Source organism: Arabidopsis thaliana, chromosome 3 (assembly GCF_000001735.4).
Source record: "Arabidopsis thaliana chromosome 3, partial sequence".
NCBI lineage: Eukaryota > Viridiplantae > Streptophyta > Magnoliopsida > Brassicales > Brassicaceae > Arabidopsis > Arabidopsis thaliana.
Window position 1 is genome coordinate 6,778,877 of NC_003074.8, and position 18,308 is coordinate 6,797,184.

The 18,308-nt window shown below is 35.0% G+C and overlaps 6 protein-coding genes and 2 long non-coding RNA genes across 8 annotated transcripts; 4 read left to right on the forward strand and 4 right to left on the reverse strand.

Annotated features, from left to right (window-relative positions):
* The first annotated feature begins 1,686 nt into the window (after positions 1–1,686).
* On the forward strand, positions 1,687–4,290 carry AT3G19540 (glutamyl-tRNA (Gln) amidotransferase subunit A (DUF620)). The gene is made up of 3 exons (NM_112843.2): positions 1,687–2,371; positions 2,708–3,052; positions 3,131–4,290. Exons 1-3 carry the CDS (start codon positions 1,886–1,888, stop codon positions 3,755–3,757), a joined length of 1,458 nt encoding a protein of 485 aa, NP_566642.1. The 5' UTR covers positions 1,687–1,885; the 3' UTR covers positions 3,758–4,290.
* A 199-nt stretch (positions 4,291–4,489) lies between these two features.
* On the reverse strand, positions 4,490–4,807 carry AT3G03825. Its single transcript, NR_141041.1, has one exon. It is a non-coding gene; the product is annotated as an other RNA (long non-coding RNA).
* Positions 4,808–8,250: 3,443 nt separating this feature from the next.
* On the reverse strand, positions 8,251–9,548 carry AT3G19550 (glutamate racemase). The gene is made up of 2 exons (NM_112844.4): positions 9,246–9,548; positions 8,251–8,874 (listed from the first exon to the last, which is right to left on the reverse strand). Exons 1-2 carry the CDS (start codon positions 9,287–9,289, stop codon positions 8,586–8,588), a joined length of 333 nt encoding a protein of 110 aa, NP_566643.1. The 5' UTR covers positions 9,290–9,548; the 3' UTR covers positions 8,251–8,585.
* On the forward strand, positions 8,476–9,054 carry AT3G19552 (uncharacterized protein; the record flags this gene model as incomplete). Its single annotated transcript, NM_001338406.1, has 2 exons — positions 8,476–8,816; positions 9,049–9,054. Exons 1-2 carry the CDS (start codon positions 8,598–8,600, stop codon positions 9,052–9,054), a joined length of 225 nt encoding a protein of 74 aa, NP_001326288.1. The 5' UTR covers positions 8,476–8,597.
* Positions 9,549–11,854: 2,306 nt separating the features above from the next.
* PUT5 (Amino acid permease family protein) lies at positions 11,855–14,112 on the reverse strand. The gene is made up of 3 exons (NM_112845.4): positions 13,862–14,112; positions 12,652–13,675; positions 11,855–12,571 (listed from the first exon to the last, which is right to left on the reverse strand). Exons 2-3 carry the CDS (start codon positions 13,629–13,631, stop codon positions 12,112–12,114), a joined length of 1,440 nt encoding a protein of 479 aa, NP_188589.1. The 5' UTR covers positions 13,632–13,675; positions 13,862–14,112; the 3' UTR covers positions 11,855–12,111.
* Positions 14,113–14,434: 322 nt separating this feature from the next.
* AT3G19560 (F-box family protein) lies at positions 14,435–15,926 on the forward strand (the record flags this gene model as incomplete). The annotated part of the gene is made up of 2 exons (NM_112846.2): positions 14,435–14,452; positions 14,678–15,926. Exon 2 carries the CDS (start codon positions 14,841–14,843, stop codon positions 15,924–15,926), a length of 1,086 nt encoding a protein of 361 aa, NP_188590.2. The 5' UTR covers positions 14,435–14,452; positions 14,678–14,840.
* A 1,096-nt stretch (positions 15,927–17,022) lies between these two features.
* AT3G03835 lies at positions 17,023–17,393 on the reverse strand. Its single transcript, NR_141042.1, has one exon. It is a non-coding gene; the product is annotated as an other RNA (long non-coding RNA).
* On the forward strand, positions 17,146–18,030 carry AT3G19565 (F-box/associated interaction domain protein; the record flags this gene model as incomplete). Its single annotated transcript, NM_001338407.1, has 3 exons — positions 17,146–17,285; positions 17,318–17,544; positions 18,023–18,030. 3 exons carry the CDS (start codon positions 17,146–17,148, stop codon positions 18,028–18,030), a joined length of 375 nt encoding a protein of 124 aa, NP_001327614.1.
* Positions 18,031–18,308: the final 278 nt, after the last annotated feature.

The window sequence follows — 18,308 nt, forward strand, 5'->3', positions numbered from 1 at the left end:
TCAGCTGATCATTACTTATTTGAAGAAGCAGAAAATAAAAGATATGAAAAGTGTTCCCCTACAAAACAGAATACAAATTAAATCAGTTCTTAAAAGCTACCATTGAATCTCCAAATAATGTTAGTATAATGTAAGAAGCCAAATTATATTCACATAATGCCCTAAGCATGTATATGTGAGGAGTGTGTTCAATCATTATTACATTACAGAACGAAAGTGATAATTGCAAAACAAATTACATTTTTAAAAGATATATAAACATATATAAGGAAGAGTTGCTATCTTTACGCAATTGGCCAATGAAAACATACACAAATGGTTGTTCTGTCTGTCGGATAAAGAAGAAACCTCTCCTAAGACCTCTTTTTTGTTCCTTTCTCTTGAAGAAACACACTACTCAAATAATAAAATTTAATCTCTTTATATCTCTATATCCATTTGTGAAATAAATAATATCTCCAATTATCTTCTGTGTGAGACATATATACTTTACTAGAATCCCAAAGGAACTATATACTTGATTGGAATGTTTCTTTCCTATTCGCAACTATTGTTCAATAGTTTGGGAAACAAAATGAAGAAAAATATGTATACTTGCCATGTGATGCGTGTATTCTCTATTAAAAGTCAGGACAAAAAAACTCAGGACTTGTGAAGAGATATATAGTCAAGACTTATTACGAGATAATTTACCATATTAGAATCAATGATCTGTTTTAAAAGATCATCAATTTGCAAGTATCTACGTACTATCTAGCTAGTTAGCCACATTCGAGTTTACATGATAAACCTTATCTGCCTTCTCTTTAGTTTGGAAAGCATTTTGAGATGGAAATAGTGGTCTAAGTAACACATTTCTTTAAAGATCCCGACATGTAGTATAGGGAATTTTGTTAGGGTCTAAAATATGATATATCAACTATATATCTTTAAATTGATAGAAAACTTAATTATAATGTGAACTAAGATTAGAGAACGAATTTCACAATCTAGAAACTCATTGTAAACTTTTTAAATAGTAAGAACACCCTGTTTTCTTAAGGTCTATGATTAGCCCAAGATCTATCACTCTTGTTAGTAATCTAGATTCAAACCCATGAAAATGACCATTTGGAAAGAAAATAACAAATTGATTACCATTAACACATGAAACAATTTATAAACCAACCGATCAGAAGAAGCCGACATTTTTGTACAAGAACATTTATAGAAATGTTTTGTTAAACAGTACAAAAAAGAATTGCAAGATAATCTGTTTTTTTTTTTTTAATAGAGAAATTGCAAAATGTACAAATCGAATTTAGGCTACAGGTTAAAAAAAGTAGGTTAAACAGTCCTCTTCCTAATTAACCGCTGCCACTTTTACTACTTTTTTATTTTCACTGTGAAAACTTAACGACACACTGTCCTTTTTTTTATTATTCCTGAGACTTAACGAAAACTGTTAAAAAAAATAGATCGTCCACCATCCTTAACGGCGCAAACCCCACAAAAACCTAGCGAGTACCGTTAAACTCCAACACTCGCCATCTCAGACCATCCACGTGTCCCTCATGCGTAGCCAGGTTGGAAAGAATATATCACCGGCGCGTGAAATTGTCAGAACGCGCGTGGCTTTCCTCAATTGGAAATTTCACAGACAAGTAGAGGGTAAAATAGTCATTTAACATCACCCCTGAGAGATCACTGTCTTCCTCTTTCGCTTTCCTCTTCTTAAAAAAAGAGTTAAATAAAGAGAAGAGAAGAGACTCTCTCCTCTTCACTTCGCGAACTCAGAAAAATCAAATCTTTCTCTCTCTCTCTCTCGTTGAAAACCCATTTCTGTATTGTGTTGAAGCTACGTTACTACTAAGAAGAAGTGAAGCAAAAACAGAGGTTTTTGAAAATGGAGAAAAAACAAGGCTTTTTCTCTGCTCTCAGACACGAAGTTGTGAGAGGTCTTTCGCCGTCACGATCCAGAGCAAGGTCTCGTTCCGTTAGTCCCGCTAGGTCTAGTTCACCCATGTCAGCTCTCACTTGGGGAAGAAAGAACTTAACTGGAGGAGGCGGTGGTGGTGGTGGCGGAGGTTACTATTTAGCGCAACCAGAGCAGTTAATTGGGAGATCCGGAAGTTTGAGACCTGTAATGGAAGGTCCTGATCCAGATGAAGGAGGAGGAGGTGGTAATATAGGAGAATCTAAACGACTCGGGTCGGGTTTAGGTCACTGGGTTAAAGGGCAGCTGTCTCGTGCTCCGTCTGTTGCTGCGACGGCGGCTTATCGGAGAAATGATCTGAGACTTCTTCTTGGTGTAATGGGAGCTCCTCTTGCTCCTATTCATGTCTCTTCCTCTGATCCTTTGCCTCATCTTAGTATCAAAAACACTCCAATCGTTAGTCTCACTCTCTCCTCCTTCTTCTTCCTTGTAAAGTTCAGATTTTTCATCATTTTCCTTCAGATTTGCAAGTTCATGACTTTGAAATCTTTTTTAGTGGTGGTTGGTTTTATTAATCGAATTTTCTTTACTTGAGAATGTTTTTCATTGGTCGTTGGTTGGTGGAAATTGATGTCATATTCTTTGGTGGGATTTGATTTTTCTTACAAACCATTGGAGTATTAAACCAAAGTTTTGATTTTTCTTCTTTGGTTTCTTCTTCTGAGCCTTATTTGAACACTTTACTGTTTATCATTTTTACTGAATCTTCTTTGTTCTTACTATTTCTTGCAGGAAACATCATCTGCTCAGTATATTCTTCAACAGTACACTGCAGCTTCTGGTGGTCAGAAGCTACAAAACTCCATTAAAAACGCTTATGCGATGGGGAAGCTCAAGATGATTACTTCAGAGCTTGAAACTGCTACAAGAACCGTTAGGAATCGAAACCCATCTAAGGCTGAGACTGGAGGTTTTGTTCTTTGGCAGATGAATCCAGACATGTGGTATGTTGAGCTTGCTGTTGGGGGTAGTAAGGTTCGTGCTGGCTGCAATGGCAAGCTTGTATGGAGACACACTCCTTGGCTCGGATCTCATACTGCTAAAGGACCTGTCAGACCTCTCCGCCGTGGACTTCAGGTAAAAGTCTTGACTTTTTAGGTGTTTTAGTAGTTCGAGAGATCAAAGAGATCCTTAAGTGTTTTTTGGATGATTCAGGGACTAGATCCGAGAACAACTGCTGCAATGTTTGCGGAAGCGAAGTGTATAGGAGAGAAGAAGGTGAATGGTGAAGATTGCTTCATTTTGAAGTTATGCACTGACCCTGAAACACTAAAAGCGAGGAGCGAAGGACCGGCTGAGATCATTAGGCATGTCCTCTTTGGCTACTTCAGTCAGAAAACAGGGCTCTTGGTTCACATTGAGGATTCACATTTGACCCGGATTCAATCTAACGGTGGAGAGACTGTTTTCTGGGAGACCACATACAACTCGTCCCTAGACGATTACCGTCAGGTCGAAGGAATCATGATTGCTCACTCGGGACATTCAGTTGTGACACTATTCAGATTTGGGGAAGTGGCGACGAGCCATACGAGGACAAAGATGGAAGAAAGCTGGACGATTGAGGAAGTTGCGTTTAACGTTCCTGGTCTGTCTCTCGATTGCTTTATACCACCAGCTGATCTTAAGACCGGTTCTTTAACCGAATCCTGCGAGTACCCACAAGAGGAAAGAGGCAAGAACAACACACTCGCATTGTCTGCAGCTCACAGGGCCAAAGTTGCAGCCTTGGAGAACGGGAGCTTGGAAGATCACCGCCCGGTTTGGCATACTGATGTCTAACGCTTAAAGAGAGAGCTTATGACTAAAAACAACCTTTGAAGGTAGCATTAGCCAAGGATGATTCTCAAAGATCAGATGCAATGTGTTTATATGCCGGTAACTCAAGCTAACCCCTTTTAGCAGCTTTATCGATTAGGAATCAGGTTCGTTAGCTTAACCGATGATTTGCGGGTTCAAACAGAACTCAAATGAATCATCCTTTTTACTCAAAATCTCAGGAGAATGAGATGGAGTTTGGATTTGGTTTTTACTTAATCTTTCAGTTTGGGTTTATTTTTTTAATTCTCACCTTCAATATTTTTGAGTAAGGTGAAGGCAAGAGAAGGAGAATTGCCCTGCTTTTACTTATATAGTTTCTAGCATTTTAAGTGTTTGTGTTTTAATCAACCCTCTAACTACGAATCTTGAATTGTTCCATCTTTCTTTTTCAATCTATGGAGATATGTTTGGCTTTTTTACCTTTTCTTATCTTCAAATCTTTTGTTAATGCCTTTGGTCTCTCTGCCATGATCTAATCCAATAATCCTCTTGGCAACTTGTAGAAAAAAAGTGCAGAACATAATGTGAACAAAACAAGAAAGAAGCCAAAGAGAAAATAACCAAATAGTAAAATTTCACATTCGTCAAGATAATGTGAAAATGGTGTATTTGGATTTGGCCTTTGGGGTTTAATCAATAGTAATAATAATGTGAACATAGATATTAGATAGACTCTGCTCCTACTTGTTTGGCAACTTATGAAAGAGAAAGAGAGAGAGAGAGGACCCTCGAGAGTCGCATACACACACACGGCCACATTTATGACTATTTACACTCAAGATCTCCTTTGCATGGTTTTAACAATTTTCAAAGATAGTTTGTGCAATTAGTTATCATCAATATTTTGATATTTCTGGATACGAAGTTGAGTTTTTTTGTGAAAGGTATTTATTACTTCTTAAACCGCCATCGAATTACTAAATACAATTGAATTGTGTGGGGATAAGATCTTATAAATGTAGAAGAAGAGGGTCCATTTTGACTCTTCTTTGAATGCTTGGGGGACTAACTTTCTGCTTTTGGTAAAATTAATGACTCTTTTTTTTTTTCAGATTACAACTGTCTTCGCTTTCCTCTACTTTTGTTTTGTTTTGTATCTCCTCTGTACTGTGTGTATGTGTATAAAAGTCATTATACAAGAGGATATATATTTCAGAATATATGTATTTATTAATGTTTTCATGTTTTCAATAGGATTTGTTGGATAAAGATTAAGATTCATGATGGTTTGTTGTCCTTTAGTAGTGGGCACCTCATGCTGCAAAATTCGCAGTCCCTTCGCTTATAAGATATGCCTTTTTTTTCTTTCTCTTTTCGGTAAAAAGTCTGAGCAAATGTGTTTAAAAAAAGTGTTGAAAATATTTAGAGAAAAGCTTATGTTGTAGGGTTTGTGTTGAATTTCTTCATTTTGGCTATTTGGTTTTATCCCATCACAATGAAAACTATTTTAGGGACGTCATTTTAAGTACACCATAAAATTAAAAGAGTGGATACCCCAAAATCTAATTGGACTCAAAGCATGTATGGCTAGTCCAAATTTTTTTTGATTCTCATTAGTATTTCACAGGGTTTGAGAGGAGATTTTTTTAAAAATATCAAGGTTGGATCGTAAAACATATATTATGATTTTTATTATTATTACATATTTTTACAAAAAAACAAGTGATCGAATCACAAAGATCTTTACACATAAATCATAAATGTGCATTGTTAAGCTGACATTTTGGGTTAATAAGTTTCATCTAACTTCAACATCAACAGGGTTAAAAGTTGCCACTAACACGTTTTGAATTTGAACCCCTTTTTTAAAAAAAGTATCGCTTACTTTGTACCAAACACTTTACAAAAAGTCAATAATATTATGATCCAAAGTCCATATAGATCCAAACTTAGAGATCATTGCATAATTAAATTATGATTAGAATACATATATTCCAATTAGATTAATTGCCTATAAGATTCAAGATATTTACGAAAATGATGTAATTAACCTTTAGAGACTAGTCAAGTAAACATGATGATAATTAATACATTGTTTGTAAGCCTAGCGACATGAATACAAGGGTCAAGTGACAATTCATCGATTAGAAATAAGGAACTATTCGCCTACATTGAATTGATCATAAAATCCAAAAGGCTTCAAGAGAATAAACAAACGAACGACCTCCAACGACGAAGGAGAGAAGGAGACCATGATGTTCTTATATCTATAGATAAATAGTAATATACATTTAATATTTGATGGTTATGTAAGAAAAATAGATCAACTAGTTTAACAGTGTTTTCCATGCCATTGCCAGATTCAAGTTCAAAACTGGTTTAAAGAATGATATTTAGGCTTTGTGGAGTTGTCACAAGTATGTCAAAGATTGATTCTAATTTTGAATCGTATGACAAGAATGATAAACATTTTTTTGTTAAGGAAAAAAACAAAGGAAAATAAGACATATTACTACAGATAGAATAATAAAAAATGAATTAACATAAGAAAGAAATGGAAGGGCACATGTGAAAGAACGTGGGAAGGTTTGAGAGCATATGATTTGAGACATGGACATGGTAGAAGCTTTGATGCACTGTCACACTATTCACTAAGCCACTCTGTGTTTTTTGACTGCTTTTTACTCTCACCTCTTGTCTTTTATCCCATTATACACACCAACTCTTTGGAATCTATCTTTTTTTTTTTAAACTCTCACTCTCTCTCTCTCCCAACAAAAAATAATTTGTTAGAACCGTACTCTTTACATTTTGTAGATATATTCTAATTATATCGTATCTATATACTTAATTTATGCTCTAAGTTTAGGAATACAACGTAACTTATTTATCCAAGAAGAGCTCAATTGTTAAAAGTGGATTCGTTTCATAGATGAGAATCTAATTCACTATCTTCATTTTCATATCTCAAATCACAAGAAAGGAAAATGTTTGAGAAGAAGTTAACATTTGAGATAAACATATATAAGAACATAACTGTAAACTTGTTAAGGCACTTTAAAACTAAACCTAGCTTTAACGCCAAAATAAAATGAAACTAATTGTCGGCAAAGATTGGTAAATGTGATGGTACAAAAGAAATAAAGGAAATGAAAAGGGGGTGGGTTTCAGTCATTCATTGATGTGAATAATGCCATTTTGAATGTTGACAGTTCTGTTCTTGAATTTATTTCTATGAAAGACTTGTAATATTACCCATATCTAAGGGCACCCCAACGTTGAACAATCCTCTTTTTTTATCTCTTCATTTTTTCTGGTAGGAGTGCCCACCACCTATAGAATAAATATACATTGAATCCACAAATCTTACATTTTGATTATCATATTGTATAGTATATAGCAGCAATCTTACCATTAAAAAAGATCGATCATAATTTCCGAGCCAATATTGCTAAGATGTAGCATTTTATCATTATATAGTGTTAACAATTCAATTTTGATTGATATTCCATACCATTTTTTTTTCTGTAGAAAACTAGTATTGATGTAATAGTGATGTCACCTGAAGAGAAGATAGGTCACAATAATTTTTCTTGACCGATTAGCTTCCGTCAATTGAGTTACAAATATTTTGATTGATATCAAATATAAAAACAAAAACAAAGAAACAAAAGAGGCATGTGGTGATAATCATAAAAAAGTCCAGAGACATGACTAACTATGAGTACCAACAGTTCATCAATTGGTTTTATGTACTCAAGAAGTATTGGAATTATTGACACACATCTTAATTTTATATATTCGGAATTTGATGATTTTTGGAAGAAAAAAAATCCCAGAAGGATTTAGACATTAAAATCCATGAAAACGAGAAGTGTTCTAAACTATGACAAATACAAGACCGAGTTTATTAAGGTCTTGTGTATTCTTGTTACACTCTGAGCCCTGAGGGCCGGGCCTTTTTAGGTGAAAGATCGGGAAACTGCGAGTTCAAACTTCTTACGTAGCTGGGATTTAATTACGATTTCAAAACTATATAATTCATATATAGATTTCAAAACTGTAAAAAAGAGAGTGAAAGAGTCTGGCCATACTTACCATATCAATCTCTCAAGAAAACACTAATACAGCTAATTAAAACAAGTACATCTAGACCAATCTTTTAACACTGTTTCGTAGGATCTAGAACAAAGCAGTTAATAGATTCAGCAAGATTCGAAACAATATTACAGTTTTCATCAAATTTCATAAACCAAAGTAATAGAGAGCAGCCAGTATTTGGTAGCAATAAAAAAGCAGAGGAATTTGGGATTTTTTTACTTCAAAATATAAGCTGCTTTAAACAATTTTGATATATTTATCAACTTTTTTTTTTTTTGATATATTCCAATATTACCTTCTTATTTTACTCCACTTGTCCCACAGACAAAAATGTACTTTTATCGTTTTTTTTTGGTAAATCACCTTATAGATTTGTTAATGGTTTTCTTTTTACCATGCATGCAGTTGAAATACGAGATCACATCTAAGAAAAAATAATATTATTTTTACATTAGTTATTGGTTAAATTCTTTTCACATTAGTCGCTGTGTAAATTACCTCGCACACACACAAGACCATAATCACAAGTGTGAAGTCACAACGAATATCTATTGAGTTTGAGCCTCTTCATCCATCATATGAAAACGATCACAATGAAATGTTGTTGTAAACTTGTACGTATCCATTCCTCATTTCCTTGAGATTATTTAATATAGTTACATGTAGTATATAGTGTCCCCTTATGACGATTTCATTTCTCAATGAAACAATCATAAGATAAGCAATACCATATTAATTTTGTTTATAATTAATAAGGAAGATGATGAAGATCAGGATCAGGTTTATCAACACCGTCAACGTTCCTAAGCCAAAACGTCATGTCGAAGGAGGCAGCACCATTAGGGACATCTTCCATCACCGACTCTTGTCCCGGCGGAAAGAATATTCCGGTGCGTGGGTGTGGGACCCAGCTCTCCTCTTCGCCGCTAAATTTGAGATTATGGTCGGAAATATCTTCAAAGTAGTCGACGATCATCGGGTTTGATTTTGCAGCTTTGCTGCTTATCCCTGCTCGCCCTTGAAATTGCTTCCAACTCCTAAATCATCATTAATTATCACAAAATTACATTTACTTCTTTTTAAATTTGTTACACATTTTATAGCTTGTTATAGTGTGTATCAAAATTTTAGAAAAAATCTTTGGTAAGAAACTTGTTTTTTTTTTAACAACTGAATTGTAAGAAATTATTTTATGAATTTATTTTAGCTAGATTTGACAAAATGATAACTTTTTTTTTGGTAAAGTTAAAATTTCCAAAATAAAATATATGAAGAGAAAATTATATCTATTAAGCAATTAACTTGATGATTTATGTGTATGTGGGTACTGTCCACCTATGTTTTGTGGCTAATAGCATTTGATTAATGAAAATAAAAGAAGAATGATGAGAAAAGATATGGTTTTGACCTTAACAGCAGCTTTGGTGCTTTGGCGATCCCAGTTCTTCCCATCAACTGTGTATAAGCCTACGAAACTCAAATTGTTTCTAAATACTTTATTATGTTAATATGGAATCAGAGTATTTATATATTGATATTAGTACGAGTATATTTCTATCAATCTATAACTTGATCTTGTGTTCTGACATCTCTTTGGTCTATTCTATATATAAACTTCAGAAACTGTACGGGTAGAGAATCTTGAGAGTGGAGGAATAAGAGAAGAGGATAGTAATTTAAAAGTTATTCATCAGTTGTTCCTTGTTTTTTTGTTTGGTTAGCTTAAAAGTTGTTACTTGTAGTTTGAAAGAGTTTATAACGTGATCAATGTATTAAGAGATTCAACATAATTAGGAGAGTGGAATATTATGGAGGTATTTATTTTTAATGTAAATTTCAACATGTTTCTGTTTGAATTTTATATGATGTTTCGTCTATGGCATTTGTGAATAGTTTAGACTCGTTTATAAAAAAAAAGAATTTTGGTGTTAAAATATAAAGAAAAAAGTTAAAGAGTTTTGACTGCAAAAAAGTCTTCAAGAATATCAAAACAAAGTACAAAAGTGTTATTGTTTATTTAAATAAATTAATGTCGATTAATGAGTGCCATTGGTTCTAAAGAAGTTCCGAATTTAATCCGATTATGATACCGGATGGTGATTATATTGGAAGAAGTATATATGTTTCAACATCACTTGTATAGTTGTAGATGTTAATGCTTCTACAAAGAAAATCAAAGCTAGGTAAGAGATAAAAGAAACAAACCAGTACTTCAAAACAGTTAGGAAACTCTGATCATAATCAACAAAGTTTTAGTAGTACATGCATGAGGTTTATGCTATTTTCTTAAAGCTTTTTGATCTCCGACATTAAGAAACACTGAGCGGAGTTAATAAGTAATCAACTCAAAAAAATATGCATATCCTACAAGGTAAAACACAAAATCGCAAGTACAAATTAACTTGAAGGAGCTAAAACACCAATTTGCCAATTATACAGTGTAAAGATTAAGGACATTATGCCACAGTTGCCACTTCAAGGGCGTTATATATGCTATAGACAATATTTCGTGTTTGTCATTGCTACTTTCTTTACCAAAAGTTTGTGTTAACATAAACTATTTGAGTTTACATTACATATTAACATATACATTTTACTATTTATAAAATGTCGTTTCAGAAATGTCTTAAAATGCTGTTCATAAAATGTTTTAGTGTCGTGGTGGTTCCTTTTGTTTTGTTTTTTTGCTTATTTACGTTCCAAAAGTTTCACCATGGAACTTTATTACAATTTTGTGAACTGTACATACGTATGTATATGTGTATAAATAACTAAAATTTAGAGTACTTATTACTTAATTTGGTTACAACTTTTTTAATAGGAATCTTAGAATATATTCCGTAATGCACATTGTGCAGCTTCATAAGGAAAAATGCGAAATCCAATGGAAGAAATTAGTTTTGAAAAAAGGTGAAGCTGTTTTACGACAGACAAATTCAATTCAACTAATCCTTTCTTTTGTATATTTTAGTAAAAAGTTGCGAACAAACACTCAACATTGATCTTAATTAGTTATATATGCTACATACAATTGGTTGTTACATCTTATAACCAATCTTTATCAAAGATACCCACCTTCTGAAAAACATGCATTTTGTGGGGCTTACAAAGTTTTAAGAAACTATTCTATCCTAATACGTTACAATGACATTTTAGTAGTTATTCTAATCCAACGTATCATCGACCCAAATCCCTCCGGACTTTGAACAATTTTGAGAGCTATATTACTTATCACACCCAACAAAATATGAAGGAATAGTGGAAGGCAAATATACAGTATATAGTTTTGCAAGAAAAATCAAAACTACAAAAGTTCTAATCCGAAACTATAGAAAGAAACGTTAATTAGATGCCTTTGTTATTATTGGTGTTAGAACCTCTCATCTCAAGTTCTCAACCTCAGGTGCGAATCTTTTCAAACTTTTTTTTTGTTTTTCCTTATCATCGCTTCCTCTCGATGCGACATAAATTTAGAATTATGCTTTCAATTTATAACCTCTCAAGGGCAAAGTCTAGCTTTAACTAAAACCAAAAAAAAAAAAAAAAAAAATGGTTCAAGAAAGCTAAAGAAACGAAAAAGCATAAATGATTTATCATATGATTTTTATGTTACGCTTATCATAAAACCTATAAAAATATAGTCTTAACATTGTTTTTATCTCTCAAGACAATTTCCTCCCAAAAGAGCTAGCATAAGGACACATATTTTTGTAAAGAGACTCTACAAGAACGTCAAGATATACATTAGATTCTTTTTGTCATCATTTTGAGCTTGATGTTTCGAATCACATTCATTACATAAAATAGCAAGTAATGAGTGATGTAGCCATTTGTGGTTTTAATTGAGTCTTTGCCTTAAGTAAGTAACCAAAAGCTGCAGAAACATATTATATGGTAAAGAGTAAAAACATGACTCCAAAAGGTCCAATAAGCAAAGAGAAGCAGAGAAGATGTCGAAGCAAGAAACCTAAAGCGACTGTGCAACTGTTTTAAACTCAAGAATTGGAATTAGAATTTGGGCAGAAATCAACAAAAAATTGAATGAATTTACTCACGTTTTTACAAATTATAACCATAAGCAATACATGTTTGGACACTTGACTCAGGTACAAACCCTCCTGCTTCTACACTCTTTTTGTTCTGTTTTCTGTACTATAATTCAAAGCTGAACAAGACATAAATAAATTTCATTCTTAATTACAACTGTACATGACTTACCATGCGCTTTTAAAGACTTGTGCAATAAATTAATCACACACTTTTGTTGGTGGGGATCATGGGAGAAGGCTAGCAGCAGACTCATCTCCATGTTCTTCATCCAACTGTGACTCTGATGAAACTCCTGAAACTGGTCTTGTTTCCTCCGGGATAAATCTCGCCCACTGCTTCTCCTTAACGAGTGTTAAGAATGGGTACAAGCAGAATCCAAGAACTATGATCACACCGCTGATCAGAAATGTCTTCGGGGCGGCCAAAACCATCACAAGAATGACAAGCAAAGAAGGAGGCAGGCACAGCATTGAAACTCCAAAGGTGTTTAAGGGAACTCTATAAGGTCGGTGAAGATCCGGTTTCTTGATCCTTAGTTTGACAAAAGCTGCGAACTCAAGAAGCATTCCTAATGCGTACAAGAAATTCAGAAACTCTATGATCTCTTGAAAGCTCATCCATGACAAGAATATGACTCCTGTAGCTGAGCACAGAATACTGATTGTTGGTGTCCCATACTTTGACCTGCAAACACAAACAACGTTCAACCGAGTATTTTTCAAGGGCATAACCAAAAACACACTCATGGGGATTAACTAACTGACCTCTGAGCAAAAAATGCAGGGAGCATCCCAATCTCACTCATACCGAGAAGCTGAAAAGCATCACTACTCATTTCAGCTTCAAACAATCCAAGATTAGACATTGCAGCAGCAGCTTGTATCCATCCCTTGAGCCAGACACCTCCAATAAGCATTCCAACCTCAGCAAAATACCCATCACTCCATTCTCCAGAAGTGGATGAGCTTAAAGCTCCAGTCCCTGCCATGAGGGGAATCAAATATGACCCCATGACCAACAAAACCGCTCCAAACAAAGCCTTTGGAAACGTCTTCCCGGGTCTATCAACTTCTCCTGCAAGAGTACTAGCTTTGTCCCAATAGTTCAGATTCCAAAACATAGTATTGAAGTAGCCTCTCCAATTAATCTTCTGAGTATCAACAAACAACCAACGCTTAGGCCTGATATTAGGAACCGCAAGCAAAGCCATAACAACGAAAGGACAGAGCGAGAAAACCGCAAGCACAACAGCTGAAAAACCAACAATATGCAATCCTCTATAGTTCAAATACGTCAGTGAGAATGTAATCACCAACAGAGCAGGAACACGAGCTGCTACATGATCCAAAACAGGGAACGAATGTTTCAAGTAATCAAGAAACAATACAGGGTATAAAGCATTGTCCATAACACCACTGAACCATTTCCAAAACCCTTCTTGGAATCCCCAAAATGGACCAAAAGCTGAAGAGATCCAAACCACGTAGCCACCATTCTCAGGGAAGCTTGTAGCGAGTTCTGCTGTGACCAGAGCTTCGGGTATACTCCAAATCAGAGGGAAAATCAAGAAGCCTAAAAGGGCTAAGAGAGGACCACCACCTGATTTCACAGAATCCTCCACACCAAAAGGTCCACCAGAAACTTCATAGAAGATGAGAAATACCAGAGGCAACAGTGTCAGCTTTGGACTTGGTTTTGGCTTAGAGCTGTTTTCATCGTTTACGATTGTCTCTTCTTCACCCATCAAACAAATATCACCGACAGAGAGACAGAGAGCTCTCGGTGATTCTGTCAAAAACAAACAAAAAGATACTTTTCAGTAGAGATTTTGGATGGATTCAATAAAAATCAATCCTTTCCTTAAGAAAACATCAAAAATTTAGAGACTTTAGAAAGTCTCTGTTCAAAAGTCAGAGGAATTGCAAAACAGAGTGTCAAATTAATCAATGGGTGGTTCTGTTCGAGAGAATTAACCTGTAGATCGAAGTGAGCTTGGTACAATGGATCTCTGAATGGCTCTCTCTTTCTCTGATGAACCCTTCAAAATTGGAAGGAGATGAAATTGACTGGAAAGATTAAGCTGAACAAGTTATCATCTCAGATTCAAAGATTGGAAAATGACGTTTGATCAAAAATATCATTGTATAGTTGTTATTGGCGTAGGACTTGGACTTGCATTAGTTTTGTTAAGTAAAGACGCCACATGGCTCCACCACTACTACCCCATCACTCTACGACTTCGTCAACTTTTGCTTCCCTTGTTTTCATGATAAACAAATATCATTAGTCTATACAATAATTAATTATATTTTTATTGTCACGTGAAGTACATTTTCGGTTTAGCAGCTCACTGGCTCCATGAAGACTGTCCGGTCTAACCGACCAGTCACATGCATTACATCGTCGAATGTTCTCTCTTGCTGTTGTAAAGGTCGTCGTAGTACTATATATGTCTAATCGCCTATGGAGCCAAAGGAAACAAGGAGATCAATAATCTGTGTCCTTTAACATTTTCTTGCATCATCTCCTTTTCATTCACTTACTCTGTTTTTTCTTTTTTCTTTTGTCATTGTCCTTTGAACAATAATAGTCAATCATGTTAAGAGATTTAGTTAGAAAGAAAGTAGTAGCAGTATACTGCTGGAAAATATATTAACCTCCTAGGTGTTAGAGGTTTTGAACAATATAAGTGTTAGAACTAGGAATGAAAAAGAAACACAACTTGTTGATGTGCTTGGCGCTTGCTCTGTTTTGGAAATGAATTCCATTTGACTAATATTGTAGCAATAGTATTTCCTTCTTTTTTTTGCGTATGGCGGTAAAAGTTTTTTTTTTTATGTCGGTAAAATTTAGTTACGGTATTTTTCTATATATTTATAAGAGTGGGCAAGGGTGAAAGTTAGAAGTCCCTAATTTATATCACAAGCTTGTTCGTTAATAACCCTAATTCTCTATGTGTATGACTATGATGTCCGATATCTCGCAGGATTTGTTAGAGGAGATTCTCTCTAGGGTTCCAATAACATCTCTGAGAGCAGTGAAATCTACTTGCAAACGATGGAAGGATTTATTGAATGATCCGAGCTTTTCAAAGAAGTATGGTGGTAAACGAGACAACGAGTTTCTGGCGATCATGACGAGTGGTAGTAGGGCTTCTTTAATGAGCGTAAATCTCCATGGACCTCGTGACAATAAAGACTTGGAAGATCCTTTTATAAAGCAAATAGGTGAACTTAATCAAGACCAGATATTTAAAGTGTTTCATTGTGATGGTTTATTGTTATGCATCACCAATGAGGATAATACTAGGCTCGTGGTATGGAACCCGTATTTGGCACAAACCAGGTGCATCCAACCCATCGACAAATTCTACATATATGATTGGTATTGTTTGGGCTACGACAAGGACAAAAACCACAAAATTTTAGTGGTTTATTCCCCTATGTTTGGCCGCATTGAGTATGAAATCTACAGTTTTTTGTCTAAATCATGGATAGTTCTTAGTTTCCCTACCGATTGGCAGATATCGCGTGATGAATGTCTGTCTCTGAAAGGAAATACTTACTTTATTGCTTATAAAAAAATGGAAGTGGAAGAAGTAGGGTTTCAAGAATTTTTACTCTGTTTTGATTTTACAAATGAGAGATTTGGACCGCTTCTCCCTCTTCCATTCCAATGTTATAATCAAACTTCTCTAGTTCTATCTACTGTTCAAGAAGAGCAGCTTGCAGTGTTATGTAAGAGGTGTGATGCATATGAGACGAAGATATGGATTACAACAAAGATTGAGCCCAATGCAGTGTCGTGGAGCTACTTCTTAAAATTTGATTTCAAGGTTGATATATCTGGTGGCAGTTTCTTCGTTGACGTGGAAGAGAAAGTAGCAGTGCTTTTTTGTATAAACAGAGAAAAAGAAAAAGGCATCAACAACAAGACATACATGATTGGAGAGGATGGATACTACAAAGAAGTGGATCTCGGAGAATCTAACTGGTGTCCATCTATGTGCTCTTATGTTCCAAGTTGTGTGCAAGTCTGAGTAATGTCGAGTATTAAATCTACCAGAATGTTATTTGTTTCTTGCATTTTCTTTTCATTCATTTACTCTTTTTGGCTTTTCATTCTTATAAATTACTGATTTAATTAGTTGATGAGACAAAAACTTGATTCTCGAAATAATTGTTTCTTGTTGGCATTTATTGGTAGCCACATTGCTTAGAAGAGTCCTTCAAATTCCCAATAACCTTTTGTTACTTTCTTCTTAGTCAATTCTTTTAAAAAAGACAGACAATTCATATGATGGAGGTGTCCTAAGACAAAGAGAGGGTGTCACGTTACAAAAAAAAGGATCGCTTTTGCGGCGACTCATTTAATGATTTAAACTCAGTCGATATCTATTTTGTAGTCGCTGCCAACCAAGTGCCGAACAGGGTCATATGTCAAATAACATAGTCTCTTAGCTCTTACAAAAAGACTGCTGAAAACTATATTAGCCTCCTAAGTGAAACATAGCAAGTGTTGAATTAAATAAGAAAAACAAATGTTGTGCCTGCTCTGTCTTGGAACAGAGCAAAAAATGCTTCTCGTTTCAGTTCCAGAAAATTTCTTAGCTTAAAGAAAAAACTCAATCGAGAATCCCATTACTAATTTTAATTCAGTAGCAACAACAGCTTTTTTCATGATATTTATTAAAAAGTGGAACGTTTTATCTAAGGAACCAAGCTTTACAAAGAAGCATTGTGGTAAAGCATCTGGTGATCATGTTGAATGATTTTAGGGCTTGTTTAATGAGCGTCAACCTCCATGGAATCCATGACCACAAAGACTTGGTAGATCCATCTATAAAAGAGTATGTAATTCATTTGTTAACGAACGTCTTTCACTGCGATGGCTTGTTGCTATGCGTCACTAAGGACAGCACTAGCCTCGAGGTGGATCAAACCAAGAAGTAGTTACCACAGACTAGAAAGGTATGCTCTTGGATACGACAACAACCGTAACCACAAAATATCGAGGTATTTATTTATTACGATCACAATGTTGCGCAACGAGTTCTTAAGTACGAAATCTTCGATCTTAAGTGTAACATATGAACGGTTCTTGATGTCACTCCTGGTACTGGTATATACTAAACTATAGTTTTCGGGGCGTGTCCGTGAAGGGTAACAATTACTTTGTTGCTCAGGAAAGATTGGAAGGAGTGATGACAAATGTTTCACTTTGCTTTGATTTTTACAAACGAGAGTTTTGGACCGAACATGCATCTGCCGTTTGAATCTTATCCTGACGATGCTGTGACTCTATCTTCTGTTAGAGAAGAAAAGCGTGTAGTGTTATTTAAGAGGTCGAATGCATGTGAGATGGAGATATGGATTACAACTAAGATTGACCCAACGCGGTGTCGTGGAGCTACTTCTTGAAACTGGATAGGTCAGTGTTCAATGAAAGATTGAGGAATATAGATGTGAGCTTATTCGTGGACGAGAAGAAGAAAGTAGCATTGGTTTTCTGTAAAGACAGAGAAGATTGGACCAACTTCACAGCTTATATGATTGGAAAGGATGGATACTACAAAGAAGTGTATCTCGGAGAATCTACTACATCTTGGCCATTTGTGTACTCTTATATTCCAAGTAGGCCCGGTCTCTACAAGGATGGTTTTTTGTTTAGTTTCTTGCATCTCTTTTTTAATTCATATATTAACTCTTTGGATTTTCTTGTTTAGTAGTCAGTCATTTAGAACAAACATGCATTACATTTAGATTCTAAAGATTTGCCTTCATTTGGATCCGCCTTTATGATAAGCACTAACCTCAAATATTGCAAGGGTATAAAATTTTCTCTGTTTGAAGTTAAATGCCTCAAAGCACAAAAGACCTTGTGATGAATTGTCGATGACAGACAAAGAGACTTTCTTGATTAACTAGTCTTCTTTAGGATCCAAGAAGAATAACAGATTTTCTCCTGTCTGTTATTGTATATAGTTCGTGTGTAAGAATTGCTTATCTGATCACGGAAACAGTACCCTAGCTAGTTACGTTTATCTCTGTTGCAAACTTTTTAAATGTTTAGTGGTGAACTAATTTTGAAAAATTCAAATGAAAAGGGTTGTTTTTGTTGTGGGCTTTCATTTAGTGGCCTAATTCTAAGAAGATACCTTGAAATGGTCGGTGCTGGTTTCATTCTATTCCATTAATATGATGGTTCCTGCTACATGCACAACATTTTAGTAACCCACCATTCTTTTCTTCACATTCTGGAAAATAATGCAGAAACTGAGATTGGTGCTCTGGTCCTTAGCCATGGCAAATATAAGCTAATGTGAGTTTCTTCATCGACCAAAGAGTAGAAAATCGCTGTGGTCTTTCATAAGAACGAATATAAAAAAAACATGTTAACCTCCTCCAAATGCATCACAGCT

Bases quoted from the DNA above. Each gene is read 5' to 3' on its own strand.
- AT3G19540 (NM_112843.2), top strand. From the start codon at position 1,886: ATGGAGAAAAAACAAGGCTTTTTCTCTGCTCTCAGACACGAAGTTGTG. The intron at 2,372-2,707 runs GTTAGTCTCACT...TATTTCTTGCAG, and splicing joins GTATCAAAAACACTCCAATC to GAAACATCATCTGCTCAGTA. The intron at 3,053-3,130 runs GTAAAAGTCTTG...TGGATGATTCAG, and splicing joins CTCTCCGCCGTGGACTTCAG to GGACTAGATCCGAGAACAAC.
- AT3G19550 (NM_112844.4), bottom strand. From the start codon at position 9,289: ATGGGAAGAACTGGGATCGCCAAAGCACCAAAGCTGCTGTTAAG. The intron at 8,875-9,245 runs GTCAAAACCATA...ATGATGATTTAG, and splicing joins GCACCAAAGCTGCTGTTAAG to GAGTTGGAAGCAATTTCAAG.
- PUT5 (NM_112845.4), bottom strand. From the start codon at position 13,631: ATGGGTGAAGAAGAGACAATCGTAAACGATGAAAACAGCTCTAAGCCA. The intron at 12,572-12,651 runs GTCAGTTAGTTA...TTGTGTTTGCAG, and splicing joins CCTGCATTTTTTGCTCAGAG to GTCAAAGTATGGGACACCAA.